The following is a 14,104-nucleotide window of genomic DNA, read 5'->3' on the forward strand; positions in this document are numbered from 1 at the left end:
CGGGCTTCAGTAGTTGTGGCACACGGGCTTCAGTAGTTGTGGCTCGCGGGCTCTATTGCGCAGGCTCAGTAGTTGTGGCGCACGGGCTTAGTTGCTCTCTGGCATGTGGGATCCTCTCGGACCAGGGATCAAACCCGTGTACCCTGCATTGACAGGCGGATCCTTAACCACTGCGCCACTATGCAAGTCCCTGTTTACCTCTTAACCTTGGCTGGGCACTCCAGAGATGGATGTGAAGAAATAGTATCTGGCCCAGGGAGTGAAGAGCCCCAGCTTCAGTGGGGTTCTGGCCTTCCATCTGTTGCCACCACTTTCGCCTAAAAGCAACAGTTGTGGGGCTTGAGGTAGGTAAATGTAGGTGGTAGGGAACATGTAGTTGTTAATGTAAATGAAAATGTTGATGGGAGAGTGTAGTCTATAAAATCACCCATTTTGTACCCTTCTTCGCACCCTCCTTTCCCAAGGTATGGCCCTATACCTTGCCCCATTGCCTAGGCCCCAGCTACCCGTGCCGCAGGGCTAGTGGGATCTTAATTCCCCCACCAGGGATTGGCTCAGGTGTTCAGGCAGTGAAAGCGGGGAGTCCTAACCAACCACTGGGCCACTGGGGAACTTCACCGCCCCCCCCCCCATCACCTTGCCTAGGTCTTTGTAAGACCTGGCTTTGCGGGGGATTAATTGCCTTGGTATCCTAGAGCCAAGAGGATCTCAAATTCTTTTCTGCATAGATAATTCTGAGGCCAAGAAAGGACACGACTGGAGTGAAATAATATAGCTAGTGTCGCTGTTGCATTTTTCTTCCCAAACCCCCACTGCATATACAGTGAGGACTCAGTAAATGTCGACCGTGTGAAAGGGCTTAGGGAAAACAAAAATATCCCCAGAATTTGGCTTATTTGGACCTCCAACCTATCGACTGTATCCTGCCTATTTGGGGGGAAAACCACGCCGTTTCCCTGACAAGTGAACACCTCCAGACACTTACTCGGGAAAGGAAGCGGGAGGGAGCTAGTGTACCCCCAGGCTTTTCGGAAGGGCTCCATGGGAAGAAGGGCTGGCAGGAGGCCCTAGAAGGTTGAGCTGCAGGAGGTCGCGTGCGTGAAATCCCGCTTCCGGTCGGATGGAAGGGCGGAGCTTTGGGTCTCAGTGGACACCGGCTTCTCCTAGCAACGGGGCAGGCGTTGAGCAGAGCCGCTGGAGGAATGGACGAAGAGAGCCTCCTATTGTCTCTGGAGCTGGCGTCCGGTAGTGGGCAGGGCCTCAGCCCGGACCGTCGGGCCTCACTGCTCACTTCCCTTATGCTGGTTAAACGCGACTACCGTTTCGATCGGGTCCTTTTCTGGGGCCGCATCCTCGGCCTCGTCAACGATTACTACATCGCGCAGGGCCTGAGCGAGGACCAGCTCGCACCGCGCAAGACCCTGTACAGGTGGAGGCGGCGCCCGGGCTGGCTGAGGCCACAGGGGGATACTGGAGCCGGGGGCTAGCGAGGGCCAGGAAGGGGTGGGTGCGAGGTAGGATCGAAAGGGGAGAGGTCCAGGAAGCGAGTGGGCGAGGTCCTCCCTGGGAGGATACGTGGGGAGGGGCGCCAGAGAAACTTAGAGACTTGGTGGGTTTACAATGGACGTGTGGCAAGAACGGAGGCTGGGCAAGGTGAAAGTTTCTGGAGAATGAAGACCCAGAGTAGACGTCAGGTGGTGGACCTGCGTTTTCAAAGAGTCCAGTTTGGAGAAGGGTCAGAAGCCTTGAGGGGGGTGGGGAGCTGTTTGGAAGTGGGTCCTGAAGCATCTTTGGTGGAGGTGTTGGCTCACAGGAGGCACTCTAGGAAGTAGTGAACGAATGTGGAATGGGAGAGAAGGGATTTAGAACTGAAGAAATTTCCCTGGACAGTGCCATACAGGACCATCCAGCCTCTTTTTGACTACCCCCGACGATGGGGAGCTCATCATCTTACAAGCATTCCGTTGAGGCTGCAGGAAGTTGGAGACTTCATTTATCTATCCAGGCATCAATCCAACATTGATTGGATGTATCCTGTGCTAGACTTGGGGTTAAAAAGATGGCTAAGACTCACCCCTATCTCCAAGTTATTCACATCCTAGGAAGGGAGACCAATGGGTAACCCAGCAATTACAACAAAGTGTCTTAAACCTGGAACAGAGGTGTACACAAAGGGGTGCCAGGGTGGGACATTCTCCTAGAGAGTAATTAGATAAGATTACTGAGATCTGAGAGATGATCTGGAGTTCTCTAGGAAAGTGTCGGGGACAGGCATGCCAGTTAGAAGCTTATTGGCTTGGGCTGGCTTTGGGTCTTTTGGGAGAATAGTGGGAAGACAAACATGGCAGTGGCAGCCTAGGGTGTTATGTTGAACTGGATGGAGAGGCCAAGCGGTTTGAACTTTGTCCACAGGCTATGGGGAGCCACTGAGGGCCTTTAGTCAAGAAGAGCCTGCTCAGACCTGAGTGGGTAGAATGGTCTGGAAGTGGGTGAGCATTTGGAAGTGTGTTGCAGTGTCCAGATGAAGGGGGACTGAAAGGAGGAGGTAGCTGAGGGAATAGAGGGGAGGGATTGGAAAGATTTAAGTGGTAGAAGTGGCAGGACTTGTGACTAAATGGGGAAAGGTGAAGAGGAGGTCAAGGTTGACCCTTCCTTCCAGCTTAGGCAGCTGGGTAAGTGCTGGTGCCCCCCACTGGGAGAGAATTCAGGAGGTACTAGGGAAGGCCTAGTGAATTTGGTGTGACGTGCCTATGGGGCAGGGTGGTAAGGAGGCATATTAAAGTACAGATCTGGAGTACAGAAGAAAAATTTGGACTGAAGATAGAGATTTGAGACTCACCCTATTCCAATCAGTTTTTATTTCTTTGGCACGTAGTATGTGCCAGGCATTGATCTAGGCATGGGGAATCCACTGCGAAAAGAGACAAAGTCCTTGTCTTCATGGAGTTTACATTTTAGTGTGTATGTGGGGGAGGGGAGACAGACGATAAATAAACATACACATATACTGCATACACTTAGCATTGGTGCTAAAGGAGACAGAGAATACAGGATGGGGTACTATTATAAATAGTAACATTTGAGAAGAGACCTGAAGCAACTTGAGAGAGTAAGCTGTGTGTTTATCTCAGGGAAAAGCATTCCAGGCAAGTGCAAAGGCCCTGAGGCAGGTGTGTGCTTAGTGTAGTGTGGAACCCTGAAGAGGCTAGTGTGGCTAGAGAGGAGTGAGTGAGGGGGACCATTGCAGGACATGAGGTCAGAGAGGGGCCGAGACAATTGTGCAGGGCCCTGTGGGGCACTGTAAGGACTTGGCTCAATGGGAAGTCACTGGAAGGTTCTGCACAGAGACACGATCTGGCTTAGATTTTAACAGCGGGGTGGGGACTAGACTGAAAGGGGAGCAGGTATGGACATGGGGAGACTGGTTAGGAAGCTACTGCAATATCTGGGCAAGAGTAGATGGTGGCTTGGACAAGGGTGGAAGCACTGGAGGTGGTGAGAGGTGGCTGGATTCTGGATGTCAACTAGGGAGTAGCTGGCGTTCTAGGGGTCAGGTAGGTGAGACTGTGGAGAGAAAAAAGCAGTGAGAATAGATCCTTGGAAGTACTTAAGGCACTGGAGGAGGGAGAAGGGAGATGTCAAAGGAGATAGAAATGGAGATGCGTTTGTTGGCTTTTTTTTTTTTTTTTTCTATACGCGGGCCTCTCACTGTTGTGGCCTCTCCCGTTGCGGAGCACAGGCTCTGGACGCGCAGGCTCAGCGGCCATGGCTCACGGGCCCAGCCGCTCCGTGGCATGTGGGATCTTCCCGGACCGGGGCACGAACCCGTGTCCCCTGCATCGGCAGGCGGACTCTCAACCACTGCGCCACCAGGGAAGCCCGCGTTTGTTGGCTTTTAGGTCCCATGGATGACCTTCTTTGGAGCAGTTTCTTGGGGTGCCAGGGGCAGAATCATGGTGCAGTGGTCAGAGAGTGAAAGTGAGGGAGAGCAAGGGCTGCCACAGAGCAAATTGTTCTCGCTTATGATTCAGAATTGGGGAAGAAGTGGGCGGGACAGGAAAGGGGAATTTTCTAGAGGGGCATGGATTTGAGGGCTGTTGTTTTATAAAGCTGGGGCATTTTCACGTTGTGAAGGAGCCAGTGGAGAGTGAAGGGAGGAAACGTGATCAGAGAGCAGGCTGGGGACGCAGGCCTTACATGGATGAGGGAGGAGTGGGAGGATATCCCCTCCTGGCAGGATGTGAGAAAGAAGGGAAGACCTCGGAGGAGGAGAGCTTCTTGGGCCTGGGCTGGGCTTTCCTGAGAAGTGGGGGGAGATGGCCATGCTGTCAGCTCAGCAGGCAGGCTGAGCATGAATTTGGGGCCTACAGGAGCAGAGGCACCTGCAACTGAGGAAAGTTCAGCTTCCAGAAACTCATTCAGGACCTCACAGTCCAGATATCTATCTAGGAAGAAGCTCTTGGAATCTTGGCATGCTGAATTTCATCACGTGTGGGGTGGGGTGCACCACAGGCACTTAGTGCTTCATAGGGGAAAGATATGACTCCCAACAGCTCTTCTTGGGCCTCACCTCTCTTGAGAAGGGGCGGGGGCAGGAAGCTGGAGTGAGAGGGGAGTTAGAATCGGGGTGATGGAGATGTTGTTGGCAGCCTGAACTGCATGGAGTGGAGCCTCCTGCCCCCTGCCACAGAGGAGATGGAGATGCAGACGTCTGTGGTGAAGGGCCGCTTCATGGGGGACCCCTCACATGCGTATGAACACACCGAGCTGCAGAAGGTGAATGAGGGCGAAAAGGTCTTTGAAGAAGAAGTAGTGGTGAGTGAAGACAAGAGGAGGAGGAGGACCCAAATGAAAGGGACCTGGGCCATCCAAACCCCAGCCCAATGCACACTGCGGCAGAAACAACGTTTATAATCACTGCCACTGGGGCGAGCTGGGCCTGGGGTGCTGGGTGTGTAAGGCCCTGTGCCACTGTATCAGTCCCATTGCTTCATCCTCACAGCTCTGGGAAGTTGGTACCTTACTTTCCAGGTGGTAGAGAGGAGGAAACTGAAACAGAGAGAGGTTAAGTGACTTGCCCAGGGTAACACCACTCCTGAGTGATGACAGGGTGTTAAAGTGGCTGGGCAGCTCTCGGGGGAGCCGTGCTATGGGGCTGGGGCTGGGAAGAAGGGGTGTGTGCTTTGCTCTGGGGCAAGGGGTGTGCGCAGGTGCTTATATTTTTGTATAAATGTGTATTGTACTAGGTAATACATTCACTTGGTTCACAATTCACAAAAAGGAATATAGTAAAGTTTCCCTCCTACCCTATTCACCAGTCACTCAGGTCGTCTTTCTGGGGGTCATTAATATAACCGTGTTGCGTGTGTGTGTGTGTGTGTCCAAGTCTTGCCACTCAAAGTGCAGTCTGTATCAGAAGCATCACCATGCCCTGGGAGTTAGAAATGCAGACTCTTGGGCTGGCATCAGGATCTGAATTTTAACATGTTCCAAGAGGATTTATTTTTAATTTTTATTATTTTTAAAATAAGTTTATTTATTTATTTTTGGCCGCATTGGGTCTTCGTTAATGCAAGCGGGCTTTCTCTAGTTGCGGCAATTGGGGGCTTCTCATTGCGGTGGCTTCTCTTGCTGTAGAGCATGGGCACTAGGCGTGCAGGCTCAGTAGTTGTGGCTCGTGGGCTCTAGCACACAGGATCGGTAGTTGTGGAGCACGGGCTTAGTTGCTCCTCGGCATGGGGGATCTTCCTGGACCAGGGCTCGAACCTGTGTCCCCTGCATTGGCAGGCGGATTCTTAACCACTGTGCCGCCAGGGAAGTCCCTCCAAGGGGATTTAAATATGCATTTAAGTTTGAGAAGCTCTGCTTCCAGAGACATTTTATGCAAGTACAAACCTCAGCCAATACCTCACCCCGACATATTCTCTTTTTATCTTAAAAAACAAAACAAAACAAATGGCAACATGTTATGCACACAGTTCTGCACCTTGCTTTTTTCTCCTAACAATATATTTTGGAGATTTTTCTACATCAGTGCCTTGAAGAACCTCTCCATTCTTTTTACCATTGTGTGAACGTACCATATTTAACCGGCGTCTCATTCATGGAAATGTCGGTTTCCAAGTTTTCACTCTGACAAGCGATGCCACAGTGAATAAGCTTGTGCATGCGTCATTTCCCATGCGTGCACTCGATTTGAAGGATCAACTCCTAGAAATGGGATTGTGCAGTAAAAAAATAACCAGCCCAAGTTCTGAAACTAGAGAAACCTGGGATTCAAAACCCAGCCTCTGCACTGGAACCCAGGTGATGCCGAAACTCTGGGTCTAGGTCTATGATGCTTCAGCTGCAACCCCGTGCCCGCCTGACAAACATAACCTCCCCTCAGTTTTATTTTCTGTAGAGTTGGGATCATTATGTTTACTTTGCAGGCTTGTGCAGATTAAATGAGGTGACATATTTAAAGCCCCTGGCCTAGACACTTATTTAGTTTCAGTCTCCTCCTTCGTAATCAATTCTAGTCAGCAGCCCGTGGGAAACAGGTGGTTGAGTGACTTTGGGGGCTCCCAGTGACATGTATTCCCTGTCAAGTGCTGCTTTTTCCCAAACATCTCTATGAAGTCCTTTTGTTCAGGGCTGCCCTTGATATTGATTATAACCAAATTTCATCTGCGTAAAAATAGTATGGGGTGATGCTTGAGAAATAATGTTAAGTCAAAGGGCAGGGCATGAAACTATATAAACTGTAACTCTAATTTTCCTTTGAATATAGGCATAGAAAAAAAGAATAGAAGGAAGTATACCAATATGTTATCAGCGATTACCTTTAGAAGGTGGGATTATGAGTGGTTTTCATTTTCTTAGGTATATTATAAAATATTTCTCTATTACCCAGATAGTCTACAGTGAGCATGATAGCTTTTATATTTTAAAAAGGCAAAATAAGCAACATTAAAATATGATAGAATGGTTTGTTTCTGGAAAGGTACATAAAAAACCATTAACGATGTCTGCCCCCAGTGAGGGCAATTTGGGGGCCAAGGATGAAATGAGAGAGACTGCTTTTTTTTTTTTTTTTTAAGTTTTAAATATTGCACTCATCACCAATTTAAGAAACGAACGGAGGGCGGGAAGGCGAGGACTCACCATCGTGATTTTCCATGGCCCTGGCATCTACACTGTGGTGACCCAGATCAGATGGTCATGCTGAGGCCCTTGCACCAGGGGTGACTGGGCACAGCGCCCTGGCAGGGTGGCTTGTCTCCTGTCTCCTCAGGTCCAGATCAAGGAAGAGACCCGCTTGGTGTCCATCATTGACCAGATCGACAAGGCTGTGGCTGTCATCCCCCGAGGTGCCCTCTTTAAGACCCCTTTTGGACCCATCCGTGTCAATCGGACCTTTGAAGGTGAATTCTCAGGCATCTCTTAGGGCCAGAAGGCACCTCTTCTTGAGCATAGTTGGACACGTGCCTGGGAGTCCAGGGGAGACTGCCCACTTTCTCAGAGAAAGAATAGCTGTGGCCACATCACTTGGGAGGATGTGCCCAATGACCTGGTATCTGTGCCTGGCAGGGGTACCCAGTCACTGGACCCTGACTCTTTTATGCCTGAGGGTGGGGGAGCATCTGGCCACCTGGGTCTGGGGCTTTGTGTGGTGCTGGGCTCCCCGCTTTTTCCTACCCTCCTCCTCCATGGTCTGTCCTCATTGCAGGATCTGAGCCAAGTTCGGGCTGAGAGAACCCTGCTCCCTTTTCACCCTTCAGTCCCCCGTCAGTAGCTGACTGACTCCTCTGCAACCCCCTCCACGTGGTCCCCAATCATAGAGGAAGGGGGCTGTGGGGTTTGGGAATGACCTTCACTTCCTACCTGCTGCCCCTTTTGTAGGACTGTCCTTGTCTGAAGCCAAGAAGCTCAGTTCCTACTTCCACTTCAGGGAGCCTGCTGAGCTGAAGAACAAGACCTTGCTTGAGAAGGCTGACCTGGACCCCTCCCTGGACTTCATGGACTCCTTGGAGCATGACATCCCCAAAGGTAACAGCCTGTTACTTGGAGGACATTGGATTTGCCCCAGGTCAGAGCAGTGGGCCGTGCCACCTGCCATTCTCCTCTAAGAGTGGGACCTAGGGCCTGGGTGGGAACTGGGGGTTCACTGTGGGGCCTTGAGGATGGGGCTTCCCCAGGGCTCAATACAGGGCTCAGCTCCTAGTAAACAGCTGGTAAGTGTTTGCAGATGAAAGGATTGTCTTCCATGTGCTTCCACAGACAGGAAGTCTCTCAGTGTTTCTTTTGATTTTCATACCAATCTTGAATGGAGGCAAATTGGGAATCTCCCCCCGACCCAAAACATCTCTGAAAACACCCCTGAAAATACTAGCCATACATACATCGCAATGGTTAGTTTCAGGGTTAGATCCAATGCTTGGCACACAGCTGGTGCTCAGTGAGTGGGTGCTGACCAACCTGCTGAGGTCACCTGCTAAGGAAATGAGTTCTATACATTTGCCTCCTGTTAAGTGGTTGTACTTTTTAATCATAAAACATACAACTTCAGAGCCCTTTTTTAAAAAAAATATTTATTTGGCTGTGTTGGGTCTTCATTGCTGCGTGTGGTCTTTCTCTAGTTGCAGCGAGCGGGGGCTACTCTCCGTTGCGGTGCGTGGGCTTCTCATTGCGGTGGCTTCTCTTGCTGCAGAGCACAGGCTCTAGGTGCGCGGGCTCAGTAGTTGTGGCTCGTGGGCTCTAGAGCGCAGGCTTAGGAGTTGTGGTGCACGAGTTTAGTTGCTCCACGGCACGTGGGATCTTCTCGGTCCAGGGATTGAACCCTTGTCCCCTGCATTGGTAGGTGGATTCTTAACCACCGTTCCACCAGGGAGGTCTCCAGAGGCCTTATTGTGCTTCAGGTCCCACCTGGCCCAGGCATACAGCCAGCAGTTGGTGGAGTCACAGAGACCCCATTTCCTTCCTGGGGTCCACCAGTAGAGACGGGCATGTCCTTGGAAGATGTTCTTGCTTGGATGCTGCATCCCAGGACAGGTGCCAGGCTCTGGGCATTCGGGGGCCAGACCCAAGGCACTGACTCAGCACCCCTGCTTCTTTCCCTCCCCATGCTTGGTGTTCTGAGAACTGGAGGGATCTGTTGTTGATGATGGCAAAGATAATGATACTAGTAACTACTCATAAAAGCAATGACACTGCTTACCGTGTGCCAGACATTGTACTGTCCTTCCCATGCGTTATCTCATTTTAATCTTCACAGCTGACCTATGAGGTAGATACTATTACCCCCATTTTATAGATGAAGAAACAGAGGCTCAGAGAGTTAAACCCAAGGACATAGTTAAGTGTTAGAGCATTAGACTCCAAGGCTCTGGCCTTAACTATGGTGTCAAGTAGATGGTGTTTCCTTTTAAGTGGACATTGGGAATGGCAGGACAATAGTCACCCCCACCACTAAGGGGAAACGCTTCTGAGGAGCAATGAGCAACCCAGTCGGGCTGGAACTCAGGGTAGGGGTGGGACGGCAGTAGTTGTTAAAGGAAAGGGCTTTAGAACCAGAAAGCCTGCGTTGGAATCCTGAATCTACTGCATACTAGCTGGGTGACCTCAGGCAAGTCCCTCAATTTCCTTGTGCCTCAATTTGTAAAAGGGGAATAATACTTCCTACCTCATTGGGTTGTTATGAGAATTAAATGAGTTAACACATATAGAAAACATTTATAATAGTGCTTAACACATTAAGGACTCAAGTAAAAATTAATAATTATTACTGATCTTGTTGTCGGTAGCAAAAAGGCCTTAGAGTTGGGTTGGGCAGGCCTAGGAGAGCCTAGAAGGCCAAGGGGTAGGAGACGTAGACCAAGGCAGTAGGAGCTGCTGGTGGCTTGTGAGCAGGTCTGTGATAACAAGGCAGTGGTGCATGGATGGATGGAAAGGGGCAAGCCAGGGATCTGGAGGCTGTTTCAGGGGTACTGCAGTGCCCCAGGGGCTGGGCCGTGGGTCCCAGGTGGGTAAGGACTGCCAGCAAAGAGTGGCTACTCTGGCCTCCACCACATGGGGGCTCCAGAGTGAACCCTCCTTGAGCATGGAAAAGGGGGTCCTGGAACTCTGGGGGAGATGAAAAAGGTTTACTGGGGATGGGCATTTCTCAACCACCAGACATACTTCCCAGACTCCCTCCTCCAATTCTTTGCTCCCCGCCTGGCAAGGCCGGAGGGGGCTGCACATCCCTGGTTGATACAGGGAGCCAGGAACACTGGTGGTGGGACCTGGCGCCATGGGCTGAATGGTGGATGGAGAAAAGTCCTCTTAGAGCCCCTAATCTGGCGGCAGCAGCCCCTCCTTCCTGATTCAGTATGTGGCTGGAAAGGTCTGTCTGGTGCTGACTTCTCAGCCTTCTCACCTGCAGCAGACTGCTCCAGGGCCAGCGGATGAGGCACTCCCTCCACAGCGCTGGGTGACTGGGGCGGGGGGGGGGGGGGGGGGGGGGTAACACAAGAGCGCCTCCTCCCCCTTGCGCCTAGACCTCTTGCCCTAATGGTGGGCCTTAGGGCTGAAGTGTCAACCAATGATTCAACACCCCAGTCCACCCCCGCACTTTGCCATAGTCCTGGAGCCTTAGGGGCTGAGGGCTCCTGACATCTCCTGTGTGTGTGGGCCTGAGGGGAGGGATGCTCCTGACCTGACCTTGGGAAACTCCACAGCTTCTGGGCCTCCAGCTCCCTTCCTCCCAGAGCCAACACCAGAAAGCCTCCAGGAATTCGGGCCCAGCTTTTTCTCATGATGTCTTGATGGGGGCCATGGTGTGGGGGTAAAAGTGTGGATGGTCGGGGGAGAGCAGACACTCTGACTTTGCTCCCAGACTCCCTTCCTTATCTTCCAGTGAAAGAGCAAAAGGAGGGGCTGGGAGGCTGCCCCATCAGGCAGACAGCAGCCAGAATGGCTGGGCTTCTAAGTGAGGCCAAAACCCCGAGTTCCCCGGGACACCAGCACTGGCTGGAGGGGTGGAATTTGGGAGCCGTGTTTTCTGCCCAGGTAGGATCAGTTTCCTTTCTGGGTCTGAGGCAATTGTTCAGGGGAACTTCATGTCATCTGTGAGCAGGTATGGCTTAGATTGGCCCTGCCTGGGGCCACTAATGCCCTCCTAACTGTGCCTTGGGGTCTGCGGAGTTGTGTGGGAGTAGGGCTTTGGGAGCGGAACCATCCTCCTGGTGGATACAGGGCAACAGCTAAGAGTTCTCTGAGCTTGGGCTCTTGCCAGATGACACATGAAGTACCAGGTCAGGACGCCAGATTTCTAGGCAGTACTCTTGCCATTCAATGCTCCTTAATCTTCCACTCTATCAGCAAAGAATAGCCACTGAGCAGCTACTATGTACCAGGCACCAGAGACGCCGCCGGGAACACGACACCATCTTTGCCTCACAGAGCTTTGGAAAGATCAAATGAAACAGAAAAGTAAAATACAAGGTGCCTCACAAGCGAAGTCGCAGGTGTCCTGGGAAGCAGAGCGAGCTGGGTAGAGGGCAGAGCGCCTCTCCTTGCTCCACTCTGGGCCGGAGCTGACAGATCTCAGGAACTGCTCAGCACAGGGCCGCTGAGGCTCCAGCACAATGCCCAGTTCAGGCAGCAGAGGGCAGCAAGGGGCCTGCTTCCCTGGAAAGCAGCGGGGGACCAGGGGGACAGCATCGAAGAGGGCCGGGGAACACGGTGTCCGGGATCAGCCTTCTCTTGGGGTGTGTGCAGGTGGCACCTCCCTTCCAGCCCTGTGGAAGCCTGGGTGACAGGTGCTCGGTCTTCTGGACCGGGGGGCCTGGCCTTGCTCATCAATAAGACTGGGAACTCTTCCGCCTGGTTCCCCACCCCGCCCCCACCCCCTTCCCATGCACTGTGGCCCTGGTGTCACGGGAGTGGCTGCTCTGAGAAGGGGCCCATGGCCATTTCTGTGTGTGTGACAAGTTGTGTGGTGCTGGTCTGAGGACCGGTTTAAGCCATCTGCTGCCCCTGGACAGCCCTGAACCCCAGCCTAGTCCACTCTACTCCTCAAACTTAATCTCAGAGCTTTGCTGCCTTCCTTCCTGGCAGGCAGGAGAATGTAACTATGAGGAGCCTACCCCAGCCGGAGGTTTCCATATTGGCAAGGCGGGTAAGGCCCTGGAACTTCCTGCTGGTGCAGGAGGGCCCATTCCTGATTTACCAGCTTATATCCCTCCCACCACACCCTCGAAGAAGAGCGCTTGTGGAGAAGGGTGGTTGCCAGGGGACCGGAGGGGAGGTCTGGGGAGACTTGGGAGAGACCAGGGGCTGTGAATGGAAACACCAGGGCCGCAGGAGGCTGCTTTCCCTGGAGTCCCACAAGTGGTGGCTGGCTGGGCCCAGCCTTTCCAGCAGTTGCAGTGAGAAAAGTGGGTGAAGGTGACAGCAAGCGCCTGGCTTCCCAGGTAGACACTACGTGACTCCTGGCATGTTGAGTGTGTTTCCTGGGCGACAAGCTGCGCCAGGGACAAGGAAAGGAGTGTGACAGGAATGCAAGGGAGGGAGGAAGTAGTGTCATTGGCTGGCCGGCCACTTCCCATTGCCGCTCCTGTACTCGGCCGGCACCCTGGGCCTGCTCAGCACTGGCCCCCACCCTGGAGGCAGCAATGTATTTCTCTAGCATCCCCATCAGTTTCTCTTTGCTCTTGGGTGGGGTGGGGAGAGCCCCTGCTGATGAGCCTGGGCCCCCCGGTGGCCAAACCCTAGGTGGGCAGGCTGGTGCCAGGGGAGGCCAGGACCCAGCCCTTGCCCAGGGTGTGCCAAGGCGCCAGCAACAGGGAACTGCTGACAGTGGTCTGGGCCGGGGGACTCCAGGATTCCAGTTCTTTCTCCAGGGCAGCATCTGGCTGCAAGCTGCCCTCCCCAGGTGGGCAGAGCCTGACCTTTTTCAGTTCAAGGGGGGCTGTGTGGCCCTGGTCTCCAAGGGTGGGGAGGGACACCCCAGACGATGCTCTGGGAACTGGCAGGGGGGGCTAACAGGGGCTGTCTTCTGGGGGGGGGGGGGGCCTGTGCTTCTGGCCAGACGCTGAATGCAGTGCACTGGGAACACTTTGTTCTGTCACACCCCCTCTCCGGTTACCCCTAGGCCATCTGTTTTCTGAAACGAGTGACTGGGAAAGCAACAGGCCTTTAAGGCCTCTAGAACTCTGTGGGCAGGTCTATGAGTTGGAGATATGCAGAGGAAAGCTGCGAGCTAGGGGAAATACTCTCCACTTCTCTGACCAGGAAAGATACTGCCCCCATTCCCAACCTAGGCAGTGCCCCACCCAGAGCTCTGGGAACCCAGGAACACCTTTCTTCTTAATGCTGTCTGGCCAGCACTGAGCGGGCCTGGGGGAGCGGGGTCAAGCCCACACTGCTTTCTGCTTCATCATCTCACTGCATGGGTGGTGGCACTCGGTGCAGGCCACTGCACAGTGCTGAGGTGGCCTCCAGGTGGCCTCTCCCTAAGCAGCCCAAGGCCAGCTGACCTACACACCCCCCAAAAGCTCTGGCTTTGACCTGGGCAGGCGCTGGCACCCTGAGTAGGGCTGAGCTGCCATCAGAGCCAGGGGTGCCTGGTGGTCAGGTCTCTTGGATTCAGGGTGGGAGGGTGGGACCTGAGCTCCGAGGCTGCTGGGTGTGGAGTGACCATGGTGGGCTGTGGCTGGAGGAGGCCTGGGGGCAGAGGGGCAGTGGAAGCTAGGCAGCCGGGCTGACCTGGCAGCTGATGAAGGCCTAGGCGCAGTTCTCAGCGCATCACTGGCTGGTCCAGCACCAAAACCTTCAAAGCATTTGCCTTTCTGGCAGGGCCTGGGGCAGAGCTGCGGCTGGGCCGGGAGAGGCCTCAGTGCGCAGGGGAATAGAAGTTCCAGATCTGCATCCAGAGGCGATTTTCCCAGGCTCCTTCCTCCCACACAACGGCTCCCTCCCTTGGTTCTGGAGCTGGATCAGGCCCTTCCCGCCAAGTCCTCACGGCTGCACAGCTCAGCCCCAGGCTGGGCTGCTCCCGTCTGGGGAGCAGAAACCCGGGCAGAACCCAGGACAGACAAAGGCTTATTAGTTGCAGCTCAAGTACCCTGCAGCCAAGGAT

The 14,104-nt window shown here is 53.4% G+C and overlaps 1 protein-coding gene across 2 annotated transcripts in view; it reads left to right on the plus strand.

The window, feature by feature from the left end:
• The window catches only part of RSPH9 (radial spoke head component 9), a 21,318-nt gene continuing 7,214 nt past the window's right edge, over nt 1-14,104 (plus strand). For both annotated transcript variants that reach the window (XM_033423927.2, XM_004267545.3), the window contains exons 1-4: nt 1-1,429; nt 4,650-4,815; nt 7,277-7,406; nt 7,885-8,031. In XM_033423927.2, coding sequence (XP_033279818.1) covers nt 1,203-1,429; nt 4,650-4,815; nt 7,277-7,406; nt 7,885-8,031 — 670 coding nt within the window. In that variant the 5' untranslated portion in view covers nt 1-1,202. The remainder of the gene's footprint in view (nt 1,430-4,649; nt 4,816-7,276; nt 7,407-7,884; nt 8,032-14,104) is intronic.

This window comes from Orcinus orca, chromosome 10 (assembly GCF_937001465.1).
Source record: "Orcinus orca chromosome 10, mOrcOrc1.1, whole genome shotgun sequence".
Taxonomy (NCBI): domain Eukaryota; kingdom Metazoa; phylum Chordata; class Mammalia; order Artiodactyla; family Delphinidae; genus Orcinus; species Orcinus orca.